The sequence below is a fragment of the Ischnura elegans genome, chromosome 11 (assembly GCF_921293095.1).
Source record: "Ischnura elegans chromosome 11, ioIscEleg1.1, whole genome shotgun sequence".
NCBI classification, from domain to species: domain Eukaryota; kingdom Metazoa; phylum Arthropoda; class Insecta; order Odonata; family Coenagrionidae; genus Ischnura; species Ischnura elegans.
This window is the reverse complement of record NC_060256.1, coordinates 31,566,559-31,583,780: the sequence shown is the minus strand read 5'-3', so window position 1 is coordinate 31,583,780 and position 17,222 is coordinate 31,566,559. Positions and strand designations below refer to the sequence as shown.

General features: G+C 38.0%; 1 protein-coding gene across 1 annotated transcript; it reads left to right on the top strand.

Annotated features, from left to right (window-relative positions):
• Positions 1-64: 64 nt before the first annotated feature.
• Positions 65-16,735, top strand: LOC124167575 (mannose-P-dolichol utilization defect 1 protein-like). The gene is made up of 5 exons (XM_046545547.1): positions 65-463; positions 545-610; positions 3,427-3,559; positions 10,583-10,826; positions 13,553-16,735. The coding sequence occupies exons 1-5, from the start codon at positions 355-357 to the stop codon at positions 13,772-13,774; spliced, it is 774 nt and encodes a 257-aa protein (XP_046401503.1). The 5' UTR covers positions 65-354; the 3' UTR covers positions 13,775-16,735.
• Positions 16,736-17,222: the final 487 nt, after the last annotated feature.

Here is a 17,222-nt window from a genome sequence, read left to right as displayed (position 1 = left end):
CGATTGTCAATTGTTCGTTCCATGTGTTTCTGGCAGTTCGTGCAGCTGCCGGCACATGTCGATCCCAGCGCTGATATCGGCTGATAAAACTGATTATTTGAAGAGAAAATCGAAGATATTCAATTTTGAGAGTTGTAATCATGAGTTTTGACACGCTCTTTAGTTAAATATTCAGATCAGCGCATTTATTATCACAATCACAATTGCGCCGACTTATGATAGCCTTCACGAATTGCCTTTCTCTTCGTCACTGAGCTGTGAAGACTTAGTTATTTTTTCCATATAGTCCACTGCCTACCACGTCCCTGCTTAGGTTGTACTTCTGATAACATTTGTCACCGAAATTATTTGAAGATGGTTTCAGTCATGGATGATGCTTCTGGTCTGTTGAAGAATCTGAGTGTTTCATTATTCAAAGAACAGTGCCATGACGCTTTTTTCGTCGAGTTTGACTTCTTTAACAGTAAGTATTATACTTCACGACTCATTATCATTTAAAAACTTTAGGCATGAATTTTGATGTATCATATTTAACTTTTTTCAGTGGACTGTGTCAAAATCGCTGTTAGCAAGATGTTAGGAATAGGAATAATAGCGGGGTCCATGTTAGGTGAGTATTGTCATGAGATTTGCCTTTTTGAAGCATTGTACCGTAATGTGTTCCATAGGTAGCCTAAAAAAACCTCCTGTAAATCAGCTTACAGGTAAACATGTAGGCTATCTTATGTACAGCCTTGCGAAAGAAGTCACATTATTCAAGTTTACCCTAACCAATTTGTTTTCTATTTTTAATTTATAAACTATGTATTTTCGACAGCCAAATCATTAATGCTGTGTAGGAATAATATCGATTTCTTGGTTTGGTTCTGTTGAATCAAATGTGAATGTGTAGTTCTGTGGTTCCCTTAGGGTTTGTTTCTCAATTGCTGCTTCCATTCCAGTGAACTGCATACGACCAAGCCATTTATTGTAATGTCCAAAACCTTAGGGAATTTAAACTAGCTAGGAGTTTCCTTAAATCTGATCTCTGTGTGTAACCCAGTTCTAGATGGTGTAATGTAAGAAAAGTACCTCCCCTCAAGGTAATGCTGTAAGAAATACTATGTATAAAGATGTTTACTTATTTGTAAATGGCTCAACCCAATTTATTCCCATCAATTTTGCAAATTAGATTGTATAGTGCCATTGGTGTCTCCTCTATATTCTCAGTGATCATGAATTATTTCTGATCCATTCCAAATTTCTATGTCAAGTAATTAAAAGTTGCTAAATATGCATTCAAAGTATCCTAAGGATGTTGTAAGAATAATCTAGTCTACCGTGGAGAATAAACTAGGTTAACAATCCTGCAGTGTCAGGAATATACCATTGGAATATTTTTTGGCATATATGAGAAGTAATTCTTGTAGCCTCGTGTATAATTTTCCCGTCTCATCCTAAAGTGCCCATTCCAAAAAGGCACATTAGAAATATCCACAGGGAATATTTTGGGAGTGATCTCAGGGGTCTGGTAAAGAAAATGTCAAATGATAGATTAAAAATTTTCCTGCTCAATCATTTAAGAGTATTTCTCTGGCTTTGCACTGGGGTCATTCCATGTCAGTTCGAGGTTTCATGGATATTTCAATTTTACTTCTACTAATACTTTTTTATATAATGCGACCTGGGTTTCGATGAGTAATAATCATCTTCAGGTGAATGAAAATTGTACTTTGTTTTTCCACATATATTTATTTACACGTGACCGTGGTTTCGATGCACTGCGTCATCATCTGGCGAGGAGTACAAAGAAAGATCGTCTTATATGTAAACCAGAGTAGTGAGGGGGGAGGTAATCAAGAGGTAGGGGGAGGTTGGGAGCGAGGGGGGGGTTAGGTTTTCCCTGGTAGTAAAAGCCAAGGGGATGTGAGAGGATGGGGAGGTAGGAAGGGTCGATGCACCAAAGCTGAATAAATGCAGTGAAAGGTGGGCAAGGAGTGAGAGGTAGGGGAGAGAGGGAAGAATACAAAGGACATTAACCAAGTACCAAAATTTTGTACTCAAATACAAAGGACATTAACCGAGTATAAAAATTTTGTACTTGGTTAATGTCCTTTGTACTCTTCCCTCTCTCCCCTACCTCTCACTCCTTGCCCACCTTTCACTCCCAACCTCCCCCTACCTCTTGAATACCCCCCCCTTAACTCTGGTTTATATACATATAAGACGATCTTCCATTGTACTCCTCGCCAGATGATGACACAGTGCGCCGAAATCGCGGTCGGGTGTAAATAAATATATGTGGAAAAACAAAGTACAATTTTCATTCATCATGAGCAACTTCCATAAAGTAACGCCTGAAACCATCAACATTATCTTCAAGCATAAATAATGATGTATTATTTCTTATTATTGCTACCAAGTTACCTAACGGAGGAAGAGATGAATTTTTAAACAGACTCCAGAATGGGAGAAAAGGATGGGTAAAGATATTCAAAATATATATAAATAAATTGTTTCAGACTCTTCTTTGTCAAATTTTATGTCACATTGGAATTAATACTTAACAAAATTTCTCAATGGGCAATTAAAAGAAGTGTGGGAATGAGCTCATTCCTCAAGGTAATTTCAGTTACTCCTTTATGAAGGAATATGTGTTAGGGATAACTCAGTGTTGAAGACAATCTCAAAGTACAGTGCAACCTCGATATAACGACACTCCACGGTGCACTAATAAAGACTCGCTATAACGAATTGTCGCTTTACCGGAGGTGGAGCAAATAATAGCCAATATACCTGTTGCGAACAGATATACAGGAACAGGAGTGGTGCGGCGACAGATAAACATCTATCCCATAAACGTAAGCATATAAATCCAGGCAAAAGGCGATGTTTTTTTGCATCACTAAATTTCCTTACTCAAATAACGACAAACTATTCAAACAATTTATAAGCGCCGCACTGAATAAAAATCATACAAAGCATTGTTTCGTCAATCATTATATTTATCGAACGACAGTTTACCACATAAATTTGAGACTGAGCACTCCATTAACTTCATTTCTAACAGATCGCTAGCAATTACAGAGGTTAAGGAGTCTTGATGAAAGTCTTCCGGCGGTGAAACCCTCGCTATGGCGAGAGCCAACGCCGAAAGGGTCTCGTAAAAACGAATTTTTTAACACGCTTATTATAGGGTCAATTGACGGTGCATCGGTTATCTCTCGCAATAGCGGGGGTGTCGCTATAGCCCGTACTCGCTTTAACGAGGTTCTACTGTATTCAAGTACACCTCCCAAAACTGTATAAAAAAATGAAATGCTAATTTTTTTGCGTGATATCCAGAAAAGAAGTGACCTAATTGACAAAAATACGAGCAATTTTTATTGTGGTTGCTGTAATTTTTCAGTTGCTTAAAAAATTTGTTCATGTCTTTTCTTTTTTCAGTCAAGGTTCCTCAAATTTTGAAGATTATGTCCAATAAAAGTGCAGAAGGTATCAGCATTTCCAGTGTATGTATGGAACTTTTTGCCATCACCGCTAGCTTGGCGTACAGTTTTATAAGTAAATTTCCATTCAGGTAATCATGCACTACTGAGTAAAATCCCTAAGTAGAGTTTTTTGCTGTCTTTCTGAAAGGCAGTGATTCTAACTAAACCAATACGTACAATTTTTGGGCTAATTTGAACTTTTGAAATTGTTTTTCATTCTTAATATGAAGATGTTGTGCAATCAGCCCACAGAAATGTATCAGGAGGGCAATAATCAAAGGAAACACAAACTATTTTTCTCTAAAAATACATCTCTAAATCATCTATAATTTCAAAGAGAAAATTAAAAAATACCTCGTACTGTTTATTAATAATTTTAGTAATGTAATTTGTAGATAAGTAAAAGTTTCAACTTAGGTTCAACCTGGATTATTACTTGTAATGCTATTGGTATTTTGATCAATTTTATATTATTAAAAACATTACTGATTTAACTTATGATTTGGCCAAATGGGTGAAGTATCAACAAAAATAATCTTTCTGTTTGTAAAAAAAGCAAGACACCAGAGTTTGAGGAGCTCTGTCGTCTAAACTAGGCAATTAATTTCAATGAGACAAAAAGCATTCGAAAGAGAATTTATTTCTATGTTGAATCATTTACTTTAAAAAAAATTCTGCGCCATGTATAGTATTCCCTGTACTTAAATTTTTTCTAAAAAAGCACCAATTTTTTGCACATAAAATCAGGTTGCCCAACTTTGATCTCTTTGTATTCCTGTAGTTTTCGTCCCAATAACTTGGAATTTTGATATAAGAAAGCCAGATCAATTATTAACAATGTGCAGAAAACAAATTGTATTAATGCACCACAAAAAATTGATAGATTTGTTGTAAACAATGCAAATCTTTGCTAACTTCGAAACCAAGGGATCAATTGAAAATTGATTGGTACCGATGTATGCTGTGTGATGAAATGAAGACTAGTATTCATATCATTTACATTAAATATCGCTAATAAAGTCAATATTGCTTAATATTTATCTAAATGTTTCTACAAGCTTACCCACAGCTTCGTCGTGGGAGAGGGAGGGGAAAAGAGGCGCGTGGTTGCCAACGGCTAGGCCGATGACACCTGTGGATGATTCCCAAACTGCCAGGGTACTATGCATTACAATGCACGACATGGCAACTGTGCATGGCTTTGAGGGACTTCCTCTTTTCTGTTGCTTTGTTTTGGTCTGCCTCACTAGGCAGACTAAAAGCGACAACCAGAGTTAAAAACAAGAATAAATATCAAACGATATTGAATACACTGTTGGCATTTAACGTGTATGATCTACGTACTTGCATTACTTATATTCTACGGCACACAACAGTACCAATAAATTTTCAATTCACCATTTGGTTTCAAAGTTAGCAGAGATTTGAATTGTTTACGACAAAGCCATCAATTTTCATGGTATAAAGAATTTGTTTTCTAAAAACTAAATAATATATCTGGCTTTCTAATATCAAAATTCTATGCCATTGGTACAAAAACTATGGGTATACCAAACGCTCAAAGTTGGGAAACCTGATTTTACATGCAAAAAGGGTGATTTTTTTTAGAAAAAATTAAGTGCAGGAAATACGATGGCACAGAAATTTTTTTGAAGGAAATGATTCAACGTAGAAATAAATTCTCTTTCGTATGCTTTTTGTCTAATTGAACTTGATTGCCTTGTTTAGACGATAGAGCTCCTCAAACTCGGGTGTCGTGCTTTTTTTTTTACAGACAGTAGGTGTTAACAGCTTTCGGGAGTAGCTGCATATTGCTCTTTGTCATGCAAGGTTTCGTGTCCATTGCAGGTACCATCATCAGGCGATGAAATGCATCATTGCCTGATGATGCAAACTTAAATGGCTGTGAAAGCTAGTGTGACAAACAGCAATTTGCAGTTGCTCCCAAAAGCCGTTGACACCAATGAATCCCGCTGTATAAGCCTATGTTTTAAAATAATCTTATATAGCACTTCCTGTACAACTTCCAGCATTCATTTTGTAGAATAAAATTGTCCTTCATGGAAATTTTCAATTTTCCCCGTTGATTTTTATTAAGAAATGTTATCCGTTCTATGGTCAAATCAAAGACAAAATATGAGGACTTAGGATTTATTGTCACTGGCCTGGATACAATTTACGCCCCTTAAGTTTAATTCATTGTGCTCAATTATAAAATTCCTGGGAATTAATGCTGTATGAGGACTTCATTCAATGATCCTTTCTTCCAATTTTTTTTGGCCTCTTTTTGTCTCAAATCAAGTGGGTAAATATGAATGGATTTGTGATTGGGCTGGTGTGGTGGATAGAATGTTGGCTGCCCACACGGTGAGTTCGGATTCAAATCCCAGCTGTTGCAGAGATTTTTCAGATCCCTGCTTGAATGCTTTGTGGGGGGCACATCAAGTGCAGTCAGTGGCGTAGCAAGGGGAAGATCCGGATGGTCCACACACCCCCAAAATATAAAAACACGATTACTTACCGTCATAAAAGAAAATGAATTACAGCAGACTCCCGCAGGGGCGCAGCTAGGAATTAGGACTGGGGGGGTGGGGGGTTTAGGCACAACTAATACTGGGGTGTCTGGGGGTGTGAAATACCCGCCAGGGTAAGCAGGAGGTGCAATGGTACTAGTTTAGAAAAATTTCAAGATAAATGGTTCAAAATGAAAAGTTTTACGGCTTTCGGAGGGATATTTTATTTGTATTTACACTATTCTGTAAGTAACATTAATCCAATTAAGTAAAATAGATTTAACTTTTAAAAATTTCTGAGCTCTGGGGGGGGGGGGGGGTTTATCCCCCCAAAACCCCCCCTCGCTGCGCCAATGGACTCCTGATTATACGGCTGCGGCATATCCGTGCATGATTTTCACTCTTGTTTAATGTTTTCCTCGATCTTAAAAAAAAAAAGAAAATCGGATGCAAATCACTGAAATTTCTGCATTTTAATGCTAGGATACGCCAGACTTATTATTTCCTTCAGAATCCCCTTCGTAAATCAGGAGCTGCATTTACGGGAGTTCCTGTTTTCCAAACCTGGCAGTGTGTTACCATGCTCCGTGATCACGGATACACGTCCCGCAAGTTGCAATCCGGTGCCTGACAGTGTAGTTTGCAACATCGCGTAATGGTTTTGGGGCAATCGTGCAAACCAATTTTCTGTATCCGTGATCATGCAGCCACGGATGCATGGTTTCCGAAACCATGCAGCCACGGATGAAACCGAAACCAGGTCTAATATGGAGCAGTAGAAATATGGGTATAATCATATTATCGCCACCAAAAAGATCGAGGTCTGGCGAACAAAGCTGTCAATGAGTCCGGGAAGCGCTAAAAAATAACAGAATAAGTGCTTAATTTATAATATATTGTTTGTTTTACGTAAATTATGAACATTACAACTCATGAAAGTTAAAGTTTGGGTTATCCGTGTTTCCGTATTACCGTATAAGCTTGTGTAAGAGGCGCACACGTGTAAGAGGCGCACCCCTATTTTGAGGATCGAAGCTATAAAGAAAAAAATTTTGCGACTTTTTTTATCCTATCGTGCGGTGTTGCAGACGTATGCCTGGAATTTCGACAGTTATCGAAATGTTCTCTTTCAGTACTATTTGAAAAAGGAAATTTTGATAACTGCGGCGGCATAAGAGGGAGTAGAAAGAGTTCCGATCCTCTCTTTGCATACGCCATCGCTCTATGTTGCTTGTCCTACTCACGAACAATTTTGTTTAAAAGCTCTCGCAGGAGTATTGCAATAGAATTGCAGCCGTGGAAAATTTTAAGGCAAAACACGACAGGCAAATGGCATGAGCTTTCCCAAGAGATTGAACAACAATCGGGGCAATCTCAGCGCCGTAGGATAATAACCACGTCGTAGATTTAAGGCCTCTTGCACACACACCGATTTTGGACGGCCGGTGAAATATCGGCCGTCCACATTCCAATGGTGAACAATGGGAGAGCATTGCAGCTTGCACACGTACCGACCACACGCCGGCACCGGCAAAATGCCGGTTAGCTGCCGGCTATTGTCACTGTGGATCGCCGGCGCCGGCTCAAAAACTTAGCAACGTATCGTTTGACCGGTAAAAATCCGGCGTGTGTGCAAGCATCGCTTCGCCGGTAAAATATCGGCCAATATTTTACCGGCCGTCCAAAATCGGTGTGTGTGCAAGGGGCCTAACGGAACTACACTCGGCTCTCCATCAGCTAATGCCTCTGCCGTTTTTTTCCTTTCCGAGACTCCACAGGAAAATATCAAGTAACAGGGGAACAATGGAAACGTGTTTCATCCCTACCCCATTCCACCAACTGACCTTTTTCGGTCTACCAGGTTCAAATCCCCGAGTTTCTGGAGGTCAAATGCTACGTGAGTCACCTTCTGAGCTCGAAGATATCTCGATATCTTTCAGCAATTGTATGACACGCACGAGGTTCTAAAAAGAATTAGACCTAACGCGACGTATATCTTACAGCATTTAAGTTTTTTGAGCTCTAATTGATTGACACAAAGATTTATAGCTAAAATAAGGCTACTAATATTCAACATAGTCCAAACAGCACGATTTCGGAAGAAACAAGCGTAGCATTAGCGCATTCAAACAAGACGAGACGGACTGGAAACTCAGGCAACGCAAACTGCGTATATCACATTGCTGCGCCTTCGCTCCTTCGCTTTAAAGGCAACGACGTAACATGCAAGATCGGACGTGTTCTTCCCTTGCTCCTTCGCTCGTAGCTTTAAATACGGAGGGGAGGGAGCCCTCTTCCCCTCGACCTCTCCTTCAGCGCTCTTCACTTATAAGCATTTCCGATTTCTTCTACCCACCATTAAGTCCAACAATGAGCACACTCATTCGAATTTTTTCAACCGCAGGTTTTGACACCAATATTACTATATGCAGTATAAATGCCGCGGGATGCCCACTCGTGGCAATAAATTTAGCGCGCGCTCCGGAGCGAATCACCCCGCGCGATCTTTTCAATGTTCACCTCTGGGGTACCGACGTGACGGCGCGATGCTTACAAGAAATTCAAACGGGAGCATTTTAAAAATACGTCACTAAGGGAGAAACTCCCCTGCCTGCCGCTTGATTTTGACCCAGGGTTTCAGATGACTGACTCACGCTGAAAACCAAGGCCACTCAGTTCCCCTTGAACTTGCAACCGGTGAAGGGGAGGGGGGGAAGATAAGAAGTTTGTGTAAGAGGCGCACCCCCATTTTCGGCTGCAATATCTGGGGAAAAAGGTGCGCCTCTTACACGCGCTTATACGGTATTCATGCTGTTTCTCCCCATCATTAGCCCAGATAATCGGGAGTATGCTGTATTGATGAATCATGAATTTACAATACATTCCTTTGACAAATGGAAGTTTTTTTCGATTATTAAAAGAGTTAAAATTAGTTTAAAACCGTCTACTCAATACCCTGTTTTAAAAAAATTTCCCCGACCCCCGCCCCCATAACGGAATACCTGGCTACCCCACTGATTGTGAGTGCAGTGCTCCAACCGTCAGATGGTACCTTAAACCGTGGTCAGCTCAGTACCTCTTTTGACCTTCCGTCAGGCGCAATGGATCTGACGGGCACAGCATGTTTTTTGATTTCTCAGTGCCACTAGGCGCTATTTCTTCTGACACCCTATGTGTAGACTTTTTACTTTTTGCATTTATGCCAACAGATCAGTGGTGGATTATTTAGCATAATAAAGCAAAATAATAGCATTATTAGCTAAATGACTTCGTATAATGAATAACACTGATCTTATAGAATTAATTTGCTAAAATACATTACACGTAATAATACTTAAAGAGCACGTTAAATCACGGGATCAGTTCATGGCCATACGACAAAGTGTAGAGGGGCCTATGAATAGCACGTAAAACATCGTGGGAGTGTTAGACTACACTAATAATGGTGCTTTGCACTTTAAAGCTGTACCGTTTAGCCATGGTAAGAGTTAATTAAGTTTTTTCGCATGTGTGCCTATTAGCCACATTGTGCCTGAACTCAGCAGTTAGCAGCATTGAGCCTGACAGAAAGTTAAAGAGCAGGCTAATATTAATGCTGAGTTGTTCTCCTCCATTCCTTCCTTACCCTACCCCCATGGTGCTAATGACCTCAGCTGGCTGTCGCCATCTTCAAATACCACACCATACCACCACATGTACGATTTCCTTGTTGTTGGTAATGTATCAGGCTTATTCCTTTTTTTTTAAAGAAGAGATACTATTGTTCAAAATTGTTTCTCACCAAATGGAGTGGTGCCGCAGTTGCTTATTTTGAAACTTCAGCTTCATCTTCAGCCTATGGTATATTATTCCTTGGTCTTCCTAATGGAAATATAACTTGGTAGCTCTCATGAATATTTAATGAAAGGCTTGTGCAATGTAGTTCATTGATCAATCATAACTCATATAAGATGAATCCATTTGTTTACCACCAAAAGATATACTTATGCAATCTTTCCAGCTCGCTCATGATCATTCCACGATGGTTTCTTGATAAGTTTATTTGCATCATATGATTACGTAGTAATGTGTATTAGTTCACTTCTCACTCAAAAGTATATTTATTTATTTATTTCACACACCACCGAAAACAGCACTGTTCGGCCTTTACATCGGGGTTGATAACATTTAACAATCACAAACATCTATGCCCTGGATAGTGGTAACTTACCCAGGCGGGACTCGAACCCGCGACCTTCGGTTTGGCAGGCGAGGACTTTACCCCGCCGCCACCGAGGCCGGCAGTATATGGTTCTGAGAGGGCTTTTTCATGTGTTTTTTTTATTTTATTTTTTACATGTTTTTCCCTAAGTGGTGTACATCAGTGATCATGGTTGAAATCAAGCAAATGACACTACGATTAATAGCTAGAAATTCGATTGTGGCCTTGGAATGACATACCTATGGCAGTAGATGAAATCCAAAACATCCATAGGCAGCGCTCTATTGGTTGGGAAACTTTTTTGGCCCATAATGCTTTCATTCTATTTTTACCTGCACTGGGTGTTTGTATACCTGTTTTTAGACTAATTAATATTTTATATTTTACATTTCTGGTAGTGCCTGGGGAGAAGGGTTGTTTTTAGCCCTGCAAACATGTGCCATAGCTGCTCTTGCCCTGTTCTACGGTTCCGGTAGATCAAAAAAGTCTCCCCAGAAGGAGACGGGTGGAAGTGCCGCAAATGCCCTGGTGTTTGTGGCTGTATATTGTGTGATGCTGTACGTGCTCATGTCTGGCATGACTAGCATTGAGATACTGAGGGGAATGCAAGCCTCCAATGTTCCGCTCATCTTGTTGGGGAAGGTAGGTAAAACCACTCCGTGCTCAATGCTTTTTCCCCTTTGTTAAGGCTATTGAAAAAACCATGTGGTCTACATTGAAACAAAGAAGGTAACCCAATTTTTTTTTTTTTTTTGAGGTTGATGTATCTCAATAGCTGTGCGTCAAGGAATAGGGTAGTTTCCTTCATCAAAGAAAACGAAAGGCATTGATTGCGATTCGTTACCCACCATCACTGCATTCATAATATACAAATTATTTCGTTTTGGAAATACCGGTTTAGACAAATGGCAATGGTCCATTTTTATCCTCATTTGAAAAAGGCCAGATTGGCACCCATGCGATGCCACTCCACGTGACGTCACAGGGACCTAGTTTCTATACGAGAAGATAGTTATACATACATCGTCTGAGATTACCAATGCATGCATGAGGCGCAGAGCTCAGGGAAACATGTCTTAATAATCACCTATTAAAACTGGCTAAGGTCGGAAAGTTTTCTTCGTTTGATAAGGTATCAATAATCCTTATTTAAGCCAAGCGCTACCAGGCACCAGGGTACTCAGCTAACCGCTAGCAGCCTGCGTCGTATCAGCGCTAGCCTCGCGTCAAGGTCACCTCACAGGGCGGCAGCGGGAACCAGAAATACGTCACATGGAGCGATTTCCCGGCATTCATACTTACCTGTCGCGTTTTCGTGCGCTTGAAAATTTTCACTTTTCATTTAATCGCGAAAAATAGATGTCGTCATTTAAAAATCTAAAAGTGTGAAATACGTACTCCAGGAGTAATTATCTTTCGATTTAGGCAATAAAAAAATAATAGGAAACCACCCTATTGATGCTAATCCTGGAAAAACTAGAAATAAGTATGGAAGTTTAGGTGTCATTTCATGGATGAAACAATCAGGAAGAGATTTAACAATCAAAGGAGAAGAACATCATTTAGGAAGAAGTAGTTCACAATGAGTACCCATCAATGTAACATACCTAGGCAGCAGTGCCTTGAAACGAATGGTTCTTAGAAGTTAGCATCCATAACTTGTATGAAAGAAAGTATTTCAATCCAAAATTATGCAAATTGTACCCTTCGCCCTTTTTTGTCTTTAGCGGCCTTATTTTAACATTTTTGTCGGTTATTTTTGCTAGAATTTGAAAAGAATGCTTATTTTTATTGATTTTAAGGTGTGAAATTACGTTAAATAATTATGCGACCCTAAACATCCCAATTTTAATAGTTAAATATCAATGGTCTTGGCACTAAATAAATTCCCATCCGTTTTAGGAAATGTAATCAAATAACGAGTAGAAAATTTTTGTTTACTAATTCAATCTTAGAAATTTGTGGTCATTAGCGAATAGCAACCATTCCATAAGGGGAAATATATTCAAGGATCAATTGATTGTTTAGGCCTGAAATACACTAGGAAAAATATATAATTCCATGAGATGGAATTTAAAATAAATCACTCTCGTAGTAAAAAAACTAAAATTTTCACAGCTAGCAGCACTCTTAACAAGCCCATTGTTAAGCCCATTGCTAGCTCATAAGTTAGCCACCTTTCATGCCATGTTAAACACAGCACTTAACATCCCCCTCTTTGCCGAGAACCTTGCCATGGAAATCAAAACCATCAAACACATTGCAGTTAAAAACGGTTACGAAGAAAGTCTCATAGATAAATTGTTAAGGAAGAAATGCTCCCTCCGGGCATAGAAAATGTTATACCATTCATCCATTCATAATGAGCATAAGAAACGCTGGTGCAAACTGAGTTATTACGGAAATATTTCACAGGCAACCACAAATCTCTTTCCCAGAGAAGAATTTAAAATTGCATATTATAATGCATCTAACTTAAGGGCGCTATTATGCAATATGAAAGATAAAATTCACATAAATGATAGAAGTGGCATTTACAAACTCAAGTGTAGTGACTGTGACACCTGTTGCATAGGCCAGACTGGACGTTCATTTCGATTAAGAACAGAAAGAACAGAAAAAGAAGAAACAGAAGGAACACAGAAGGCATTTGAGAAACGGGGAAATAGACAAATCGCATTTCGCAAAACAGCAGTTGGGAGAGTGACCACAGGAGCGATTTTGTTCCGGAAATTCTCCACCTTGGGGAAAAAGGAAGAAGGATGGACTGCTTGGAGGAGTTGGAGATTAGGAAGCGTATCACAAATGGAATTTTAGCAAATGAGAAAATTTTTGCCAACTATTCCTCTTGGAAATTCCCCTGAAGCTGAGTAACGTTCCAACCCCAACGCAACCCTCCCCTACCAACCCGTAATAGCAACCAGATTATCAACGACAAAATAACTTTTAATATAACGATTTCTGTACCTGATGATGTCGCCTCTGCGACGAAACCGGTCGTATTGAATAAACCGTGTGAAAAAGTGCCATAACTTTTTATTGTTCAGAATGGATTTTCACAAAGTAAAGCCAGAAACAATCGAGTTCATTTCAATTGGGCTCATGGAACTGGTTAATAAACATGTATTGTTATTCATCTCCTATTTGACACAATTACCATCAATGTCCCTCATAATCTTTTCTTTTAATATCAAGCTAAGCATTTTGAATTGTAAATTCACAAGTGGATTGGAAAAATGAGAATATGTTGGGGCCTGGATTGTTGTATTGTCTGGCCCAGAAAGGACCATACTCGACTCGCGTTTAAAAAGGTACTATGTACTCGCACTTCCCTGTTACATAATATTTATCTGCTTTCTTGATTTCAGTCAATTCAAGCTGTTGCCAACTATAATCGTCAGAGCACCGGGCAGCTGTCTGCTGTCACCCTTGGTCTTCTCTTTGTGGGGTCCCTGGCTCGCATATTCACTTCAATTCAAGAGACAGGCGACAAGGTTTTGGTTGTGACGTATATGGCAGCTTCGACTGCTAATGGTGTCATATTTGCGCAGATATTATACTATGGAAGGAAGCATGTAAAATCTGAATGATTGCATTGTTTTCCGAGTTGTTATTTTTTTATTTTTTTTTAAGATTTCAGGGCATTACATTCAGTACACATCTCGGTAGATGGTTTAGCTTTAATCTTTGTTTACTCTCCTCTCTATTAGTATAAAGAAAGAAACTTTTGGTTTCCTCCTCCACTGAAGAAAGATAAAAGTTTAAAGAATATGGACCAAATTCACACAGCATATTTTTTTTAAAGAGTATGCGAGTGGAACTTGAGACTATTCTTGCAGAGTATGGATTATTTGATACTCTTTGGTAATTATGAGTTGTTGTTGCATGAATTTTGGAGTCTTGTATCTTACGTCGAGATATTGAGGTAGTTTTTTAAATGTACTTGTCTCACTCAAAGTTTATTGTTATTTATTCTTTGAATATAGTCCTAATTTCCAAAGCTTCATTTTTGTATTAAGTGTAAAACAGTAAGTCTTGAAAGCTCATTCTAGTAGGCATCAGTTGTCTTATAAGATTACAGATTTCGAATTTGACAGAACTAAAGAGATTAAATTATTGTTGTCATGTAGTCCTCCACGGCATTCTTGATCTCTCCATCTTTCGGGTTTTTGCCATGTTGTTTGTCATTGTTCTGTTGTTACCTTATGAAAACAATTTGACAAAAACCAAAAAGATGAAGAAATCAATGGATTTAATTATTATCTGCACGAATTATAACATTGATTCAGGTTTTATAGAGTGGTATGTTTTCTATCAGGACGAAGGATAAAAAAAACTTCTTTAGTAATTTCTGCACTTAAATGAAACATGCGCCAACCCAGGTTTCATTAAACTGTGGAAAATTACTAAAGAAGTGCTTTTATTTTATTATCGGGATTAAAGCATATTCAACTTCAATTGCTGGTAGGCGCTTTATTTTATCAGTTTCTTTAAACAAAATTAAAATGCTTAGAATTACTGCCAAAATTAAAATTAGTAGATTTTGGGCTAAACCTGAAACAAATTACATACTCAAGTTTCCTATTTATGGAAACATATTCTTAGTAGGCTTTAAAAAAGGTAATATCAGGGAACTATAGTATATGCTACATTTATACCCTGGTGGTTATGCTTCAGTTGCATAAAAGGATTCATCCTTCATGCTTGAACAGTCTGTGTTTGTTATGCATCACCCATTTAAAGCTTATACTTTCATTTTCTGGTTATATTATGTATGCCCTTGTCAACATATCAGGTGTAGAAGTATGAAACCAGAATTTTTTGTAAATATTACACGTCTGTTATTTTAAAATTAAGAAAATATTTTATTCAAAATGATATCTCCATTGAAATTTTATGCATTTTCTCCTCCTCTCCGCCAGGTAATGAATTCCATATTTTAAAAAATTTTTCCTTTGAAGCAAACCAGTTGTCAAGTCATTCTCATCTATTTTCATACGAATGGAATGGGTTATTCCGCAAGTGCGTCTCCCAATGATGCGTACTGATGATAATGGATGGAGTTAAGTGTGGAGAATAAGCTTCATGTGCTAGTATTTCCCAACTGAACGTCTTAATGGTATTGAGGACCCATTTTCCAGTGTGTGAGGGGGCGTTACCATGAAGCAAAATGATTCTATGGTTTTTTTTATTTTCTTGCTGTCTTTCATTCAGTTCATGTGGAACCCGTTTTCCCTCTTTAAGAAACTTTCTAATACCTAGCAGATGAAGAGAAGCTGCTTTCTGCATCAGATTTAATTGTTCCGTGAGTGCTTCTTTGAGTATAACATCCAATAAGGCTTGCAAGTCTTTGTCTTCAAACTTTTTTGGTGGTTTCCCAGGGTCCTTGTTTCTCTCTTCAAAATCACCACTATAAAATTTTTTTAAACCACTTGAAGCTCTGAATTTTTCCAAGAACATGGTTACTGTATGCTTTGACAAACATTTGATGCGATTCTATCACAGTTTTCTTCAAACAGTAGCTTAAAACCAATGCTGTCCTCAAATCATAGTTCATAGATGCAAAAATCAACAATTGTGAGGTTATAGAAAAAGGTACTGGTGTATGAAATTTAGGTTATTGCATGTTGACAAACTTCGTCAGTTACTTGGGAGAAGCATTCGTACGATGTTTAGACTGATAGCAAGCACCATCTATCGGGAAATTCTGGTTTCACACTTCTACACCTGGTATACCTGTTTCTCAAGTATAAAAATTGTGTATGAGTTTTTTTTCAGCGGTAAAATATTTATATTTGAGGTACTGGAAAATTTTGTCAAAATTTCACACCAAATACTCTGATTTTTTTACTGATTGCATAACATATTAACAAGTATAAGTAACAAAAAATACATTACGACTGGTGTAACATCCACTTCAGCTAATCCCTTTAGTACTTTTCTCACGGTTTTTATAGATTGAGGAAGACCTAATTTGGAGAAATGTGATGGACATCAGATTTTGAAGAAAAGGATTTTTTGATATTATTATGTTGATATGATTATATTGGTTGGATATGATGATATTATTGTTGTTTTGTTTATTGCTTCATCATGTTAGAACTTCTTTTAATTCAGAATTTGTCTTTATAGAATCCATCTGCTAACTTGATGGTGTAATGTAATTATTGGTCAGGGCTTTCTTCAAACCATTCAGGAAAATTTAGATGAGGAAATTGTGAACTATTTCATGTTAACTTGTAAGGTAACAAAAATAAATTAATATGGCATTAAATGATAGCTTAAGACTTAAGGACATTAAATGACGTGAATTGTAATTTTAGATTATTATATAATGCATATGCCATTTCTATCAAGGCTTAAAATAGCCTTCTCTGGAGGGGTAAAGTTTTTTATTTGACGTTCTGAAAAACTCAGATGACCTCTTATTTGATTCTTAAAATGATGTAATATTTCATATTCCATCCATGGAGGTGATACTGATTGCCCATTGTTATCAATGCATTCCATTTTACTCGGAAGGGGATAATATTAAAGCTATTTTTGATAAACTGCCTATTATCATTTCTTTTGTCGAAATATATGCCCAATTTCACGGTAAGTTTCAGTTAAGGGATGTTGTGTGGCTAAAGAAAAATGTTTCACTGCAGAAAAATCAATATTCAGTTGAGGACCTCAAATCCAGAAACCTGGAAAACCAAAAATCCATAACGTTTGAAAACTCCTCTGCTTAGTGTCACCTCGTGGCACCGCTCTCCGAGTCTTGTTCTGGGACGAGTAGGAAGTTAGCACACGCTATGAACATATGCTAACAACCAAGGCAGGGACATGTAGGAATCTCAAATATCGAGCGCAAGAGCCTGAAGGCATTTATAAATAAATTAATTAACAAAATATAGAAGCATTTGCACAGATTTACTGTCCGACTAAGGAAGGTGTCGATAGATATCGCGAATTCTATCAACGAAAGCTATTGTGCATGAAGAAAAAGATGGATTTTCAGTACACTCCCGTTTACCTGGGCTAATGATGAGGAGA

Excerpts from the sequence above, each read along its gene's own strand:
- LOC124167575 (XM_046545547.1), top strand. The coding sequence starts at position 355 with ATGGTTTCAGTCATGGATGATGCTTCTGGTCTGTTGAAGAATCTGAGT. Across the intron at positions 3,560-10,582 it reads ATAAGTAAATTTCCATTCAG|TGCCTGGGGAGAAGGGTTGT; the intron begins GTAATCATGCAC and ends CATTTCTGGTAG. Across the intron at positions 10,827-13,552 it reads CGCTCATCTTGTTGGGGAAG|TCAATTCAAGCTGTTGCCAA; the intron begins GTAGGTAAAACC and ends TCTTGATTTCAG.